This window comes from Lutra lutra, chromosome 8 (genome assembly GCF_902655055.1).
Source record: "Lutra lutra chromosome 8, mLutLut1.2, whole genome shotgun sequence".
Taxonomy (NCBI): Eukaryota; Metazoa; Chordata; class Mammalia; order Carnivora; family Mustelidae; genus Lutra; species Lutra lutra.
The window spans coordinates 50,825,021-50,842,675 of record NC_062285.1 but is presented as its reverse complement, the minus strand read 5'-3'; the positions used below and the strand labels follow the sequence as shown (position 1 = coordinate 50,842,675).

The window sequence follows — 17,655 nt, the reverse complement described above, 5'->3', positions numbered from 1 at the left end:
TTTCAAGTTTCCTTTTTTTATTCTAAATAAAAACCACACTTTGTGCCGAACAATGGAATATAAAAGAATCAGATGTACAACGATTTTAGACATCTACTATTTGGGAAAAGAAGTTTACAAAATATACAAAACTTTACAGCAATAGATAGTAAACACTTAAATATTAGGAGGTCAGTACTTATTAATTTAATGGAAGGAAGTTAGGCGTCAACAACTCTTCTCGGTTTCATAAGAGACTTTCACTAGCAGAGGTGGGAGGGAAGGGTGGACTGGACAGGGGAAGGGTGTTAAAGAAACAGCAAGATCAAAACAGTTTCATTTTCATTCTGATCTTAAGTTTGCCGATGAGTGATGACAGTGAAATGAATGCTGTGTGCCCCCGGCTTCCTGACCCAATCAGGGCGGGACTGAAGCAAAGGATGTGAGGGGACATCCGGACGGGCAGACTTCTCCACAGCCCACTCCCACACCAACAAAATCAGTGTCCACCTAGAAAAGGATTTAAATTCACTTCCAAAGTTGAGTAGTCTCAGGAACAGGGCACAGTAAGAGGCTAGAAGACAAAGAAAATTCATCAGTAGCAAAACCTGACTGGGAGAAGGTATTTAGGCCCAAAGGTTTGTCCTGGAGACAAAGGGGTGCTGATGGATCAGAAGGGAATAAAGTAAAAAAAAAAAAAAAGTTTACCCATTTCCTGGTTCTTAGGGGTCACCCGGGCCCAACCCCCACCTCCTTTCTTTCCACCTAGCCATAAACTATAGAGACTCCCTGGGGTCTTAAAATGTAGGACCAAATACTAAAATGTAGCAGAGCTTCCCAGCAGGCACTACGGCATCAGCAAGCCAGCACCGGCTCACAGGAGAGGCGGGAGACGGACCCCTTCCTGTGGCCAAAAGCAGTCTCTGCTGTTTATTCTGACGTGCTATGCAAGTATTACCTTCTTCCCTTAAGGAACAGGTCAGGAATAGCCTCGTGCCTGATTTAATGCTCTACAGTCGCCATCTTGAAATTCTTCATTTTTAAACAAAGGACTCTGCAAATTATGTAGCTGGTCCTGAGTACAGAACAACAGAGAAGAAGGGGAGGAGAAAAGACATTCAGGGGGTCAGAGAGAACCTCAGAACATTACAGCAGACTGCTAAACTGGGCTCCAAGGCAGAGGGGCAACAAAACAGAAGGCTGAAAAAAAGTTTAAAAAACTCAAAATAAAATGAATACCTTCGACCAGGGATCCCAGAGTGCCCTTTGCCACAACATAGAGTTTCAAGTAAAACAGTTCGGAAAAGGGTGAGCTGGAGGTGGAGGCAGCAAACATGACTCTAAACAGGGGGAGGGGTCAGGTGTGAATATGGGGACAAGCAGAGAAATGGGGTTTGGTCAGTGAGCCTCACAAGCTACTGACCCCTGCTACACGTCTGACCGCAACCCACCCCCCACCCCCCAATCAAGCGCTTGGCCTCAGGACGATCAGGGGGTGCAGCTTTTTGTTTAGTGTTTCAGGGGCAAGGTTCAAGGATTTGCTTTTTGGTTTACTGGTAAAAAGGGAAAACTTCACAGTTTCAGGTTAAGTATACAGACTACCCAGCATCCACGATGCCCTCTGTTAAGGAAAAGGATTTCTCCAGCACACTGATCCATGCTTGGCCAGCTGGCTGGGTTCCAGTAAGTACCACCTCTCTCAAATCTGACCGTTCAAAAATTGGTCCTCATTGACAGTCTAGGAGGGATCACTCAGCCTTCAAAAGCTTAGCAGATACTTGACGGCGGTCTTCCGCACATTCGCCTTCTTAAAATTTCCAACGGTCAGTGCGGGAAAAGAAAGGGAGAAGCCAGTCAGGGACAGAAAGTCTCAGCACTGCTTTCTTGACAAGAATGACCTGAGGGGACGAATAACAAGTTCGATGGCGAAAAGCGGCCACTGGTACACATCCCTTCATGGAACAGTCACCCCACCAGAGAGCCAGGCACCCCAACTGGGAGGCTTTACCAATTTAGGGCTAGAGAGAGAGGCAGCAAGTCTGACAGGGACGGAACTTTGGCTTGCCTGTGTGTCTTAATATAGCTTTCCAAGTTTAGGAAGGATGAGAAAATGTGCAAAAAGTTCCTTCATTTAACTTGTTCCCCTCAACCCGGTCCCCTATCTACTCAAGCGCATGCAGGAAAGGCCGAGGAATTTAATAAGCTCCAACTTTCTAGAACTCACATCCATTACCTAAAGGGTTCCCTGGGCTTATTCTGCAAGAGACTATCTGGACAGAAAGAAAAGGAGTCGCTTGTTTAAAGGCTAGACACCTTCTCCCTGAGTCCGAGCCCCCATTTCCAAACCTCTGGCCAGGACCATCCCCTGGACTATGGCTACTCACTGGGGAGAAACTCATTTTCCTTAAGTCACTTATCCAAAAGAGATGCTGGGTACTATGTATATAAAAGCAAAAATAAATAAATATCAATGTTCGAAAAGGCTCTGTGAGTTAATTAAAACCACTCGCTTGTGAAACAGCCCGGGTGCTGCTGAGTCCCCCCAAGGGCAGTGTCAGGGCCTAGGCCAGGGACTCCCAGAGCTCGCCTGAGCAGGCTGAGGTAGTATGAGTTACTGAGGTGCTACCTTGTGAATATGCGGGATCCGAAGGCCCTCTCCCTCAAGCCTTCTTTGGGCAAGAACCCCTCAAAAGCCACAGAGAATGGAGCAACCAGCCCCAAGGACTGGGCAGACTCCATCCCAGCCACCTGGGGCAGGCCTGCACCAGCTGCCGTCCAATAACGCCCCCTGGTGGCGATGCAATGACAGATCAGGATAAATTCCAGCAGGTCAAAGGTGAGCTGCCAAAGCTCCTGGCAGTTAGCACAAAGTAAACAACAGGTTACCCGACTGGGACAGACAGACCGCACATCCCGCTACACTTGGGTCCCTTCGATCCTGAAGGGCTCACAGTCCATCACTCCGCCACCCCGTGGGGTCTTCTCATCTACACCACAGGTCAAACACACTTCTAGGTGGGAGACTGGATGTAAATTAAGGCAAGGTTGCTGCTGTCAGAGACATCCCCACCTCTCCACCAGGAAACTCAAGGTCGACGGAGGTAGCCAGATGACAGATGACTGCATCAAAGGGCTCCCTGTCCTCTTTGCCCCACAGGGAAGGCCTAACCAACCACCTGGGCTACAACTCCATAAAATCTTATTTCTTTGGAATCGAGGAGAAAAGAGAAGACTCCCTTCCTGTCCGTCCAGGCTGCCACTTCTGGCGGCCCTGGAGGACACCTCTTCTGACCAGCAAGGATTCATCCCAAAGCTTTCTGACCTAAACAGAAAGCTCTGCCCCCAGTTTGGATCTAGCTGCCGAAAGATTTTCCTCCCCCCAGCAGATGAGAGCGTGGAAACGAGCAGGCGCCGCCGTCCCATCTGCTGAGGGCCGGGCCTGGCGCCTGAAGTGAGCTGCCCTGCAGACTAGTCTTTTCTGAAAGACCACATTCCCCAAATCTCTCTCAGAGCTGGGCATCCCAGTTGGAAATCTGGCAATAATACCCACAGTGAAAACCTCTCTCCACCTCCTCTATTCAGTGAGGCTGTTGGTTGGATTCTTAGCAGCATAAATACCTATCAGTAAACTAAAACTTGAGAGGTGTGGAGAGGGGATCTAGTCAGGGGATCTAGTTGACATCAACTGCCTGACCAGATCCCAAGCCCGGCCTCCGAAGACTCGAAAACACAGCCCACCGTGGGCAAGAACAGGTAAGGAGGTAAACATGATAGGGCCATTGCTTCTCAAAAACAGTAACAGCTTGTGTGCTCTTTCTTCCTCTTTCAACACAAGACAGAACAGAATTTCCTAGCAAGGCCAAATTGAAAACTGCAGAGGGCCCAACAGCCATTAGAAAATCAACGTCCTGGCTGCTGCCTGGGAGCTGCCCTTGGCTCCGTGGGGACCCAGTCAGCTGTCCGGGTTCTTCTCCGCCTCTTTGGAATGGATAATGTACATGAAGGTCTGCTCAATGGTGAAGTCAGGTGGGAGGCTGCCTTTGTGCACGCCCACGTGCTTGCTCATGAGGTTGAGCGTGGAGCTGTAGTGGCCACAGACCGTGCAACGGTACATGAGGGCCCCCGAGTGCGTCTTCAGGTGGCACTTGATGGTCGAGCGGCCTCGGAAGAACTTGTGGCACACCTTACACTGGTATGGCTTCTCGCCCGTATGGATGCGCCGGTGGTAGTTGAACTCACTCGTGTGGGCAAACCTTTTGCCACAGACCTTGCAGCTATACTTGCTGTTCCCGGGCTGGCCCTGCAGAGCCAGTTCCTCACTCAGGAACTCCTCCGCCGGCAGCTTTCGCTTCTGGAGAGTGGGGTGCTGCAGCCCCGCGGTGGGCCGGGCGTCAAGGCCACTGCTGCATTTGTGCTGGCTCACGTGGTAGCGGTAGGCGGCCTCCGACTTGAAGCTCTGGCCGCACAGGTGGCAGCGGAAGAGGGCATCCTCCAGGCTTTGGTGCACGGCCATGTGCTTCTCTAGAAGGTGCCAGTCCACAAAACTGTTTGCACAGACGGAACAGGAGAAGACGGAAATGCCCAGGTGGGACAGCGTGTGCCACATGAGGCTGCAGAGGTTGAGGTGGCGCTGGTCACAGACACTGCAGGCCTGGCCCTTCAGGTGCAGATGGTCAAGGATGTGTCCTCGGACTGCATGGAAATCTCTGGCCAGTGCCTTCCCACAGGCAGCACACTTCAACTCTGCAGCGGCTGCCCCAGAAAAGAGAGCCAGCTTCCCAGAGAGGGGGTCGTTGGGGTGGACGATGATGTTGTTCTCAAATATCCCATCCCGTCGGTGGAGGGTAAGCTGCCACTGGGTAAAGAACTTAGTTTCACACATGTCGCAGGAGAAGAGGAAAATGCCGATGTGGGACAGAACGTGGGTCACCCTGGAGTTTCGGTCCTGGAAGTGGGTTTCGCAGACCTTGCAGTTGCCTGTCAGCAGGTCCACATGGTCCCGAGCATGCTGTCGGATGAGCTGAATGTTGGGCTCTAGAACTTTCTTGCACACCTGGCAGGGCATGGCCTTATTCTCCCGGTTGTCACTCTCGCCAAAAGTCAGCTCATCCTCACTGTCGTCACTCAACTCAATCACCTCCTCAGCTGTGCCTATCTCCTCGGTGGGGTCTTCAAACTGCAAGTCATCATCCCCCAGTTCGTCCAGCTGGAGCTCATCCATCTGCCCGAAGCCCGGATCTTTGGAGTGGTCGCTATTGCTCAGACACGAGTTGGTCCCCGGGGCGATGTCAATTGCACGGTCAGGGGGGAAGAAGCTGTTTTTGCTGAAGTCTCCGTTGCTCTGAACCTTGTACGGCTGACAGGAGCTCGCGCTGGTTTGGATGCCCATGCTGACGGTGCCTAGGACTGGCTGAGTCACCAGACTAGGGACGGGGTTGAAAGGAGCAGGGCCGTCGTGGTCTTCCGTCTTTGGCGGCATGGGCTGCTGCGACAGAGGCAAGCTATGGTTAGTGTCACTGGTGACATTTCTCTCTTCCTCTTTACAGCTTCCTCCAGCATCACTAGGTAACACATAGTTCCTATCAGGACCGAAGTGCTCCCCGCCCCCCCGGAGGTCTCCAAGCGGACAGGCAGGTTCTGCCGAGCTACAACTCTGGGTACCGGAGTGGCTCTCCCCGCTGCTGGTCAGGGGCTTGGCCACGGCGGTGCTCTCCAAGTCAGGAAAGGTGGAGTGACAGGCCCGGAGGAGATCCTCCATGCCCAGGCGCTCGGCCACCTCATAGATGACCCCAACATTGATCAGGTCTGTGAAGAGCTCCGACGTGTAGACAAAGCTCAGAATCTTCTCGAAGTTGGCAGGGGTGATGAAGTCCACCACGTAGGTCCTGGCAGCATCCAGCCCTGTATTCAGGAAGAGGTTCTGGAAGTAGCCCGCCGCACAGGCCAGCACGGCCTTGTGGGCCGGGAAGGAGCGGCTCCCCACCACAATGGTGACATCGCACATGGTCTCCGAGAGCCGGCACTTGTTGAGTTCCTTGAGCAGGTTGTTGGGGTGGTTGGTGCTTTGCAGTTTGATCCTCATGCCCATCTTAGCAGCTCCTAGGACGTTGCCTCTGTATCAGCACGGTTCACCTGTGGACAGCAAAAGGAAGAGATGGATGGCCAAACACATCCCTGCACACGAGGAGCTCTGCCAAAGAAAATACTGCCAGTCTGAGTGTTTGTGAGCCCTGGGCGGGGAGGAGCCAAGGGACACCTCATAGATGACCCCAAGCTGCTCCATGCTGCCGGGGGCAAGGACAAGTGACGGGACAATGATCTCTCTCCCTGCATGTTCCCAGAGACAGAGCAGTCACAACAAAACCTGAAAGTATTGAAAAAATCTGATAGCGCCATCTGTGAGAGTCAGTAAGAGAGGGGGTAGGCCTGGTGGGACAGAAGCTAGTACCTTAGGGCCAAGTCAGAGGCAACCTCTCAGACACAATCCCTCACTTCATTAGCAGATGGAGGGCGCAAATGAATCTCCTAACTTCTTCCCCAATACAAGCTTTCCTATCTCGTTCAGTACTTTCCCTTCTCTTACAAACGCCGTAAAAGTACTTGAACATAATTACCAAAGTTCCATTAGCTGCTGAGTGCAAGAGAAGGTTGCTCTTTTATTTTCTTATCAATGCTCTGTCCTTCCAGTCCCTAAATAGACCTCTTGCTCATTCATGAGTTCTGATCTCTCCCTCCCTAAACCACCTACCTGCCTAATCTCTTGTCTTACTGTAACCCAGAGCCATCCAGATACTGCTGTCTCCTCCTCCTCATGCTTAAGATTAAGCTAAAACACTGAAAACCCAAAGAAATAAAGCAAAATAGAATACACTGTAGCATTTACTATTACTTATATATGCCTTTTTTTTTTAAACCACCGTTTTTGGGATCTATGCATATGCTGGTCAGAACGAAAAGACTTAATGCCCTAAGAGGGCATCTAATTATACTGGCAAGACTCCTAAAAGCTTGCTGGATCCCACTCCCCCCGACCCAGTCCTGCATGAGTGAGGAAGACAAGCTAGCTGCATTCTCCTTCAGTCTCAGCACTCGTCCCGCGCAACACAGCCCCTTTCTCCACCTCACCACCTCTACAAACTCCCAACTTTTTCTGGGGTCCAAGAAGCTTCTGCGCTTTGCTGGGATACAGGGAAGGGTCTCCCGGGCCCTGGCGGCCACACATCAGGTCGGGGCACTGGCAAGCCTGAGTGGAGGGTGGGAAGGGGGGCACACTGGGAACTTCCGAGAAGGCACCCCAACAATCCCGTGGTGCCGCAGTCTCTCCTCTGGAGGGTCAAACCCAGCAAGAACAGGGTTGGATCGGGCCAGGGGGGTCCATCCGGGGGCCACCGAGCACCTCGGTCGCTCCCCAAGCGGCAGGGGATCCCCCCGGGGCGGCTCCGGGGGCGCCGGGCCAGACGGGAGCTAAAGGATGGGCGGCGGGACCGGCCGGGGTCGGCGCGCGGCCGGGTATGATGGGTCCGGCCGACGGGAGCGGGCAGGAGGGAGCCCCGCGAGAGCGAGAGAAAGGCCGGGACGGGGGTCGGGCCTCGACCCGAGTCAGCCCTCGGCCCCGCCGCGCTTACCCGGCTCCGCGGGGCCCGAGCACCATCGCCACCGCCGCCTCACACAAAGGCCCCGGCCCGCCGTGCCTGGCCCGACAAGGAGGCGGCGCCGCCGGCCGCGGCCAGACTCTCCATCCGCCGCGCCTCTCGCCGCGACCGCCCGGGCCGCCCCCGCCGCCCGGCCCGCAGCGCCCCCCGCCGTCCCGGAGGAGGCAGCGCCCCCCGCCGCTTGGCCGCAGCGCCCCCAGCCGCCCGGGAGGAGGCAGCGCCCCCCAACGGCGGGGCCGGGAGAGGGGTGGGGCGGGCCAAAGCCCGGCGGAGACTCCGCTCTCCTCCAGCACCTTTGGGGACCCCTGCAGGCCCCACCTCCCACTGTTATACCCCAGTTTTCGCGTAGGAGAGACCACCAAGGAGCCATCACCGATGTAATCACACCGGGGTTTATTCAACAAGCTTAAGCTTGGACCCAAGTATACCCGACACAGCGGAGTAGGGACTTGGACGCCGAGCTTAGTTAAGGCAGGGGTATTTATGAGTTCCTGTTACTAAAGCAGGGTGGGGGTCTCTGGAACCAAAGCAGGGTGGGGGTTCTTGTTACTAAAGCAGGGTGGGGGTCCTTAGAACTAAAGTAAAGTAGGGGAAAGTTCAGCCCTTGGGCACAGGGGTCTGAGATGGCTGCCGGAGCTAAGATGGCTATACTTAGGCTAAGGCTAAACCGGAGGTGGGATGGCCTTAATTTTTCTCAGCCTCCACATTTCCCCCTCTCAGAGGAACCTAAGGAAGGCCCCCAATCATGGGCCCAGGCTGGTCTCAGCAACAAGGTCCGATGGTTGGTATTGCTGTCTGAGTACCATGAGCTGAACTGTACTGACTCTGTCTTTGACAAAAGTAAGCAACATTAGTGGAGTAAGTGAGAACGGCACAGTCTTAGCTTTAGGGGATTGTCCTTGTCGGGCTGACTTTTCCATTCTGGGATGAAGTCCTTGAGAATGGCATGTGGGTCAGCTGGCCAGATGTGGGTGTAGTGGACCCAGGGAGTAATCCTGTCGACCTTGAGAGCGGTGGGAGTGGTCAGGATCACAATGTAGGGTCCCTTCCACCATGGTTGAAGTGTCTGGTGTTGGTATCTCCAGACGTACACCCAGTCACCCGGCTGATATCGATGGGGGTCTGGGTGTAGCCCAGTCTCGTAGAGGGCCCTCAGCTTAGGCCACACCTGTTCATGGGTTCGTAGTAACATTTGGAGGGAGAAAAGGAGTTGGTGATCATCAAACTCAGCAAGCAACTCAGATTTTAAACTGGGAATAATAGGTGGAGGAATACTGAACATGATCTCGTAAGGGGTAAGTCCCATCTTAGATGGGGAGTTTCGCACCCTATATAGGGCGAAGGGGAGGAGAGTCACCCAATCCCTGCCAGTCTCCAAGGCTAATTTAGTCAAGGTTTCTTGTAATGTTCTGTTCATCCTCTCTACCTGTCCTGAGCTTTGGGGCCTATATGCGCAATGTAATTTCCAATCTGCCCCAAGTACTAGTGCCACTCCCTGTGTTACCTTAGAGACGAATCCTGGTCTGTTGTCTGATCCAATCTTAACAGGAAAACCATACCTCGGTAAGATGTCTTCCAGCAGTTTCTTGGTCACGGTCTGTGCAGTTTCATGTTTGGTGGGAAATGCTTCTGTCCATCCTGAAAAAGTATCTACAAATACCAGTAAATACCTGTATCTGTATTTTCCAGGTTTTATCTCGGTGAAGTCCACTTCCCAGTAGGCTCCTGGGCGGTCCCCCCCGGATCCGGGTGCCCAGGTTAGATCCATGGGCGGTGGCATTAGTTAATTGGCATGCGTGGCAGTTTGCCACAATCTGTTCGATCTTTGATAGGGAGTCTTTGATAGTGATCTTTGCATGTCGCACCAAGTCTTCCATTTTTTTTGTTCCCATGTGTGTACTTCTGTGCATTTTGGATAGGAGTCGCCGTCCCAGTTCCTCTGGTAGGATTACACTGCAGCATAATCAGCAGCAGCTGATTATCCACCAGCCATGTAGGCATTGTGTCCCGGGCAGACGCCTAATCCATTGTTAAGTCTTCGTCAGCGTAGTTGGGGTTGTCTGGCAAGCTCGGTGCTCCTGGATCGGGCAGTGTGGTCACTAAGACATGGTCCACTGAAAGAGCTTTCTCTTTTGCCTTTAAGTCGGCCAGCCTGTTTCCCCTGGCCACTGGCGTGTCTGCTTTTTAATGTCCTAGACAATGGATAATGGCCACTGCCTTAGGCAGCCAGAGGGCCCTTAGGAGCTAGAGGGTTTCTGCCTTGTTTTTAATAGTCTTTCCTTCTGCTGTTAAGAGCTCTATTTCTCTATAAATGGCTCTATTTCTCTATTTCTCTATAAATGTGGGCTGTGGCAAAGGCGTAGCTGCTATCAGTATTGTTATTTATCCGCTTGCCTGCTCCCATTGTTAGCGCCTTGGTTAGCACAATCAGTTCTGCGCGTTGGGCAGACTCCCAGCCACCAACAGTTCCGCCCAGACACTCTCTGTCTTGTGGTCACAGCTGCCCCCGCATACCTGATTCCTTCCTGGACAAAGCTACTGCCGTCTGTATACCGTATAGCAGGTGTCATCTGCATTCCGATGCATCTGCATTCGGTCCTGGAGATGGGCTCTGACTCCGTGCACCTGAGCCAGGATTTCTTGGCAGTCATGTGGGTGGGGGGTCCCCGTCAGGGTTAGGGAGCAGTGTCGCTGGGTTTAGGCTGTTGGCGGCTGGAACAAAATTCTGGTAGGGTTCAAAAACAAGCTCTGGTAATGGGTCAAGCGGGCATTGCTGATCCATTGGTCCAGGGGTTGTTCGAGTACCCCTTCAATGGCATGTGGGGTAGTGACATATGGTTCCTGCCCCATAATCAGCTTATCTGTATCTTTAACCTTGGTGGCCTCTGCAGCAATAATTTTTAAACATGGAGGCCATCCAGCGGCCATGGCATCTAATTTCTTTGAGAGGTATGCCACCGGTCTCTTCCAGGGGCCCATGTATTGAATTAGGACTCCCTTTGCCACCCATTCCTTTTCATCCACGTAAAGATGGAAGGGCTTAGTCAGATCAGGCAGCCCGAGTGCCAGGGCTGAAAGCAAGGCTGGTTTAAGGTCATTGAAGGCTTTGTCCATGGCCTCAGTCCATACAAAGTCCTGCTTTTGTTTCATGGCCTCATAGAGGGGCTTAGCTATGTCAGCGAAACCTGGGATCCACAATCAGCAGAACCCAACCAACCCTAGGAATTCACGTACCTGGCGGACATTTTGAGGCTGTGGGATTCTCATGACGGTCTCCTTCCATGCATCCATTAACCATCTTTGTCTATCTTTTAATTTGTACCCCAGGTAGCTCACCTCCATTCTTCAGTTCTGGGCCTTCTTAGCTGAAGCCTGGTATCCCAGAGTTGCTATTGTTTGGAGCAAGTCCTTGGTGCCTAGTAAGCATGTTTCCTGGTCCTCTGCTGCCAACAGGGTATCATCTACATATTGTAATAGAGTCAGATTAAGGTGTTTGGCAGGGAACTCACCTAAGTCTTCGTGCAGTGCCTCGTCAAAGATGGTGGGCAAATTCTTGAATCCTTGTGGTAATTGATTCCAGGTGAGTTGGCCACTGATACCCTTCTCCAGGTCTGCCCATTCAAAAGCGAAGAGGTCTTGGCTCTTTGGGGTCAAGGGCAAGCTTCTCCTGAAGCCAGCTTCTTGAGACGTCTCTGTTTTTCATGTGGGTCATCCATGGTCGTGGCCAGTAGGATCTTAGCCAGGTTCCGAGTCTGACAGTCACTTAGCTGTTGCTCCTCCAGGGTCTCTCTGTTATTATAGACTCTTTCTGCCACCACTATCAGATCCTGTAGGCTCTTCTCTCCTAGTCTTTCTACCCTCTGTAATTTCCTTTTAATGTCCAGAGCGGCTTGGCTAACAAAAGCCATAACTATGGCAGCTTTGGTCTTTGGGGCCTCTGGATTCATAGGGGTGTACTGTCTGAACGCCTCTATGATCCTTTCTAGGAATGCCGCCGGACTCTCATCTTTACCCTGTTTTACATCATATACCTTGGCCAGACTGGTAGCCTTGCGTACCGCAGCCTTGAGACCTGCCATTAGAGTCTGGAGGTAGACCCGGAGCCTCTCCTTACCTTCTGCCATGTTGTAGTCCCAAGCGGTTGAGACAAGGGGAAAGCTGCATTTATGAGATCGGAGTTCTGAGTTGGCTGTCTGTCGTCACCCAGGACGGACTTCCGGGCTTCCATCTGGATTCACTCTTTCCTCAGCAGTAAAGAGAACCTGTAGGAGCTGCCGACCGTCATCCCAGGTGGGCTGATGGGTGAAAAGAACAGTATCCAAAAGACCAATCAGATCTTTTTGGGTTATCAGAGAACTTTGCATGTTGAGTTCTCCAATTGTATAAATCACTAGTAGAGAATGGGCAATATATCATTGGTTGTCCCCCCGTTTCATCGAGGTGGGACATCGAGGAGGTGAAGGACAAGTGGAATCGGCCGGTCCCAGGTTTGAGGCTGGGGCCACTCGATGGATCCATCCACATGTCCCTGCCACTGGCCCATGCATGGGGGCCCCTCCACTTGCGGGGGGTGGTATTCCCTTGACAGCCCCTGATGCCTCTGCTGGAGGGGCAGACGGGGAGGGGGAGACCTGGTAGGGCGGCGGAAAGATCAGGTCCTCCGTGGGAGTGTCTGGAAGACGGGGTAAATCGGAGTCTTTGGTTTAGACTCCGCTTTCTTGTTAGACTTAGGAGTTGGTTTCTGCAAGGCCAGGATCTTGGGTGTAGGTCCTGCTTTGGGAGGGAGAAAAGGTTTAAGCCAGGAGGGAGGATTCTCTGTCATGTCTTGCCATCTGGCAAGACATTTGGTCAGGGTGGCCGTGTGGTTTTTCTCTGAAGATGATGGCCTTAACCTGTAGGATAAGAGGCAGCTGAAAGGTTCCCTCCCGGGGCCATTTTACATTAAAAGCTGGCCGCTCAGACATGCAGAAAGTCGGAAACTTTCCCGTTTGTACGTCTGTGCTCAGATTATGAGCTCTCTCCCTGACGTCCGAGAAGTGGTTAATCATCAGGGACAGAGGGGTAGTCTGTGTCTGTCCCATCATGTCTTCAGTCCACAACAAGGCACATACACTTACAACAATTAACAAGAACACACTCACACAGACAAATGATCCGGCGCAGCCACGAAGACAAAACTGAAAGGAAGTTAAGGGAGAATCTGACCACAAAGGCAGCCGGCTCTTCTCACAGATGAGGATCTTGTCCTCCAGGCAGGGGTAAGGGACACCTCTTCCAAAAATTCCCATAAACTTAACAACCAGCACAACAGACAAAATTCCCATACATTTAACAGCACAACTGACAACAAAAACAAGATGCCTGACCACCTAGGGGGACTCGAACCCCCGGCTGCCTTGGGGGACCACGAACCCCCTGGTGACTGCTTAAGGGGACTCTGACCCCCTGAAACGGCAGGGGACCCGAACCCCCTGGTGACTGCCTAGGGAGGCTCTAACCCCCAAAACGGTGGGGGATTCGAACCCCCTGCGGGGGCAAGGGACCTCTCTCAAGCCCCCCCCCCCCCCCCCCCCCCGGTCGATGGCCTGCCACGCGTCCGCTTGAGCCAATGTCGACCCAGATACAAGTTGGAATTCCTAAAGGTAAAAATGCAGATTGGAGCTCCCAAAGTATGCGCACAAATAGATATAAACGAGTGCACTCACCAACCGGTGCAAGACCCTCCTGGTTGGGGTCCTGGGCGTCTCCCAGGTCTCGGTGGAACCTCCAAATGTTATACCCGAGTTTTCACGTCCGAGAGACCACCAAGGAGCTAACACCGATGCAATCACACGAGGGTTTATCCAACAAGCTTAAGGTTGGGCCCAAGTACACCCGACACAACGGAGTAGGGACTTGGACCCCGAGCTTAGCTAAGGCAGGGGTATTTATGGGTTCCTGTTACGAAAGCAGGGTGGGGCTTCCTGTTACTAAAGCAGGGTGGGGGTCTCAGGAACTAAAGCAGGTGGAGCTTCCTGTTACTAAAGCAGGGTGGGGGTTCTTGTTACTAGAGCAGGGTGGGGGTCCTTAGAACTAAAGTAAAGTAGGGGAAAGTTCAGCCCTTGGGCACAGGGGTCTGAGATGGCTGCCAGAACTAAGATGGCTGTCCTTATGCTAAGGCTAAACCTGAGGTGGGATGGCCTTAATTTTTCTCGGCCTCCATACCACTCCCACACAGCCCGGGGACTGCCGGCCTGGCCACAGAGGGAGCAGCTGCGGGGACGTTCCCAATCCCCGCAGTCCCGGGTTTTCTGAATTGCCCTCATCGACCAGGTGGAGGGCCATCCCCTCCTCACCCTGGGGCATGGCATCCCGACTCTAAACTGTCATGCTCTACCCTGTCCTACATCTCATCGTCCCAGAAGCTTCTCCAAACGTTGCAGAAAAAGGTAAAAATGAAGTCAGGTTGTTTGTGAACTTCTGAGCGCGCTGGGCTGAGAGCTTCCTGAAGACAGGGCTCTGTGGTTCTTGATTCTACTCCTGGCATGGTTCACCACACACTATCTGGTCCTGTGACAGGTACTTAATAAAGCCTGCTTGAGGGAAAAAAAAAAAAAAAAGCCTGCTTGACTGAATGAACCAATGAATAAACAAGTACTTGAGGTCTGCGCCTCCCGAACACTCCATGTCTGAAAAATCGCTGCTGCCCCTCCGCCCACCTGGGTGGCCAGAGGGAGGAATTCACAGGCTCCCACTGCACCTTGAGAGCCCAACCTGTTTCCTACAGCCTGTCGTCCCTGAAGGGGAGCAGAATTTACCACCCCCAAATGCCTCTTTGGCATAAGGATTATTTTAGGTTGCCTTTTTATTTTTTTTTAGGATTTTATTTATTTATTTGAGACAAAGAGCACAAGAGTGGGGTGAGGGGCAGAGGGAGAAGCAGACACCCCAATGAGCAAGGAGCCCCATGCCCCCGGCTGCATGCTGGGACACTGTGATTCTGACCCAAGCCAGAGGCCGATGTTTAACCCACTGAGCCACCCCGGCACCCCCTCGGCTACTTATTTTTTTAAAACGGCAGACGCGGGAGAAGCTCTGGAAACACAGAAGTTATATTTATAAGAGAAACCTTTATCTGCACGGGTGTCTCTTTCTGTACTAGGAAGACAAGGATGACTTAAATCTCCAGAAATGCTCATCAGTGGAGAAGGCAGGGACCTCAATATGCATAACAATCACTCCCTTATTTACCGGGCTTGGCCTGAAAACCCCCCATAACTGGCTCCCCACCCCCAATATCTTCTTTTGTCTTTAGCTGGGGATGGTATTTAAGGCGGTGGCTCAGGCTGTTTTAGGGAGTTACTCGGTCCTCCTGAGCTTCTCCCATGTTTACAGGAAGTATACTTGTTACTGAACTTATGTTTGCTTTTCTCCAGTTAATCTGTCTTTTATGATGGCTTGGTCATAGCCAAGAACTTAGAAAGGTAGAGGGGGGTCACCTGGGTGTCTCGGTCAGTTAAGCGTGTGACTCTTGGTTTTGGTTTTGACTCCGGTCATGATCTCAGGTCCTGGGGCCCAGCCCCACATAGGGCTCCACACTCATGATGGTCAGGGAGTCTGCTTGAGGTCCTCTCTCTTCCTTTCCCTCTGCTCCTCCCCCCACCCATGCTCTCTCTTAAATAGATAAATAAATCTTAAGAAAGAAAGAAAGAAAGAAAGAAAGAAAGAAAGAAAGAAGGAAGGAAGGAAGGAAGGGGGAAAAAACGTGTAGGGGTGCCTGGGTGACTGCATTGGTTCACACTCAGTGGGAAGCCTGGTTCTCCCTCTCCCTCTGCTTGCTGCTCCCCCTGCTTGTGCACTTTCTCTCTCTCTCTCTCTCTCTCTCTCTCTCTCTGTCTAATTAATTAATTAATTAAAAAAGAAGGATAGAGGGAAAATTATTTTTCCTTCCTTACATCACCAACTGTTTCTAGAGCTCGGGTTGTGCTGCTTCTCCCCACCCTTCTCCCGTAGCACTGCAGTGACCCTCCAGATCCTATCCTCAGGTGCTCCTGCCCAAGGATTGTCATCAAACCACAACTGCAGGCCCTACCTGCAACCCCCCCCCCACCACGGCCACCAAAGACGTTAGAAGTCACGGTCACCCCACTATCCCTCCTCAATCGTAGGAACCCCTCAGGCTCTGGGACCCTTCTGCTTCAGCCTCTCTCCCATCATATTCTGTCCCCTGCTGGGTGATAGAAGACGGCCAGGCACGAACCCTCAAGGCAGGCACACGGTAGAGTTCAGTAATTCCTTGACCGGAGAATGGGAAGAGGACACACAGGATGTTGCCAACTGATCTAAGACAGTTTGCCAATTTGGCAACCATCAGTTATCTTGATGCATTTGGGAGATTGTGTGTTCCCGGTTTTACAACCTCACTAACAGGTGGTAGGTTAGAGTGAAAGCAAGCGTTACACCAAAGGGTGCCGATCATGTAATATTTATTAGCAAGGAAATACAAAGGCAGACTTTCTGGTAGTTTGGGGGACAGGTGATCTCCCTTAGCTCTCTCATGAAAGGGTCATTTAGAAGCTGATACGTGTTCCAATGGCAGGCCCAACCCCCACAGCTGGAAGAGATGACCGAGTGGACCCTCATGCAAACAGTAGACTCAAAACCTCCAGCATGACTCCACAACATGAGGCTATAGGAGTCGTGGGCCTCCCCACCTTCCTAGCCAACTGTCTTAACCATCTCTGGAGTGATGACCCCACCACGTGTACGTCAGGTGCTAAGAAACCCCGCTAACGGTGTAAAATTCATACATTTCTACATGTGATGTGATTTACAATAAGAAATATATATTTGGTCTTCATCTCCATTTCTGACAAAGAGTTCCTAAACCCATTGGCATGTCCTAAGTGATGACGATCACAAAGGCGTCTTTTGTCATGTTGTTGGGTAGCTGTGGGGCAGCACCTAAGGATTGGAATTGGAGGTTGAATCAATTGCCAATGGCCAATGGTTTAATCAATCCCAACGATGTCATGAAGCCTCCATAAAAACCCAAAAGGATGGGATTCTCAAAGTTTTCTGAGTTGATGAACACGTGCTGAGTTGGGGAAAGGAGAGTGGTGCCCTCAAAGAGAATGTACAAACTCCACACCCCTCTGCCTGTGGCTTATTACCCTACCCATCTCTTCCATCTGGCTGTTCTGGGGTTGTGTCCTTTTATAATAAACTGGTCACTTAGGAAGTAAGCAGGTTTCCTGAGTTCTGTGAGCCACTCTCACAAATTAATCAAACCTAAAGGGGGAGGCATGGGAACCTCCAGTCTGTAAGCAGTAGGTCGGAAGCACAGGAAATAATCTGGACTTGAGACGGCGTCTGAAGTGTGAGGCACGGCCTCACAGGACTGAGCCCTTCACCTGTGGAGTCTGATAGCATCTCTGGGTAGATAGTATCACGGAATTGCTTGTTTGAGTGGTGAAACCACCCCTCCGCACACATTAGAATTAGTCCAGAACTTCTAAGATGGAAATCTTTTTAAAGTAAATCACTGTGCAGGCCTCCTGGGGGACTCAGTTGTCTAACTTTGGCTCAGGTCCTGGTCTCAGGGCCCTGGAATCAAGGCCCTGCCTTCACATCCAGCTCCTTGCTCAGCGGGAGGTCTGCTTGTCCCTTTCCCTCTGCCTCTGCTCCCTCCCTCCCTCTCTCTCTCTGTGTCAAATAAATAAAATATTTTTTATTTATTTTATTTATTTTTTATTTTTTTTAAAGATTTTATTTATTTATTTGTCAGAGAGAGAGAGGGAGAGAGAGCGAGCACAGGCAGACAGAATGGCAGGCAGAGGCAGAGGGAGAAGCAGGCTCCCCGATGAGCAAGGAGCCCGATGCGGGACTCGATCCCAGGACGCTGGGATCATGACCTGAGCCGAAGGCAGCTGCCCAACCAACTGAGCCACCCAGGCGTCCCAATAAAATATTTTTTAAATAAATAAAGTAAATCGCCATGCAATCCCAGTAACACACACACACACACACACACACACACACACAC

At 51.8% G+C, this 17,655-nt stretch overlaps 1 protein-coding gene across 1 annotated transcript; it reads right to left on the bottom strand.

The window, feature by feature from the left end:
- Positions 1 to 7,739, bottom strand: ZBTB39 (zinc finger and BTB domain containing 39). Its single transcript, XM_047742209.1, has 2 exons — positions 7,605 to 7,739; positions 1 to 6,111 (listed from the first exon to the last, which is right to left on the bottom strand). Exon 2 carries the CDS (start codon positions 6,065 to 6,067, stop codon positions 3,932 to 3,934), a length of 2,136 nt encoding a protein of 711 aa, XP_047598165.1. The 5' UTR covers positions 6,068 to 6,111; positions 7,605 to 7,739; the 3' UTR covers positions 1 to 3,931.
- Positions 7,740 to 17,655: the final 9,916 nt, after the last annotated feature.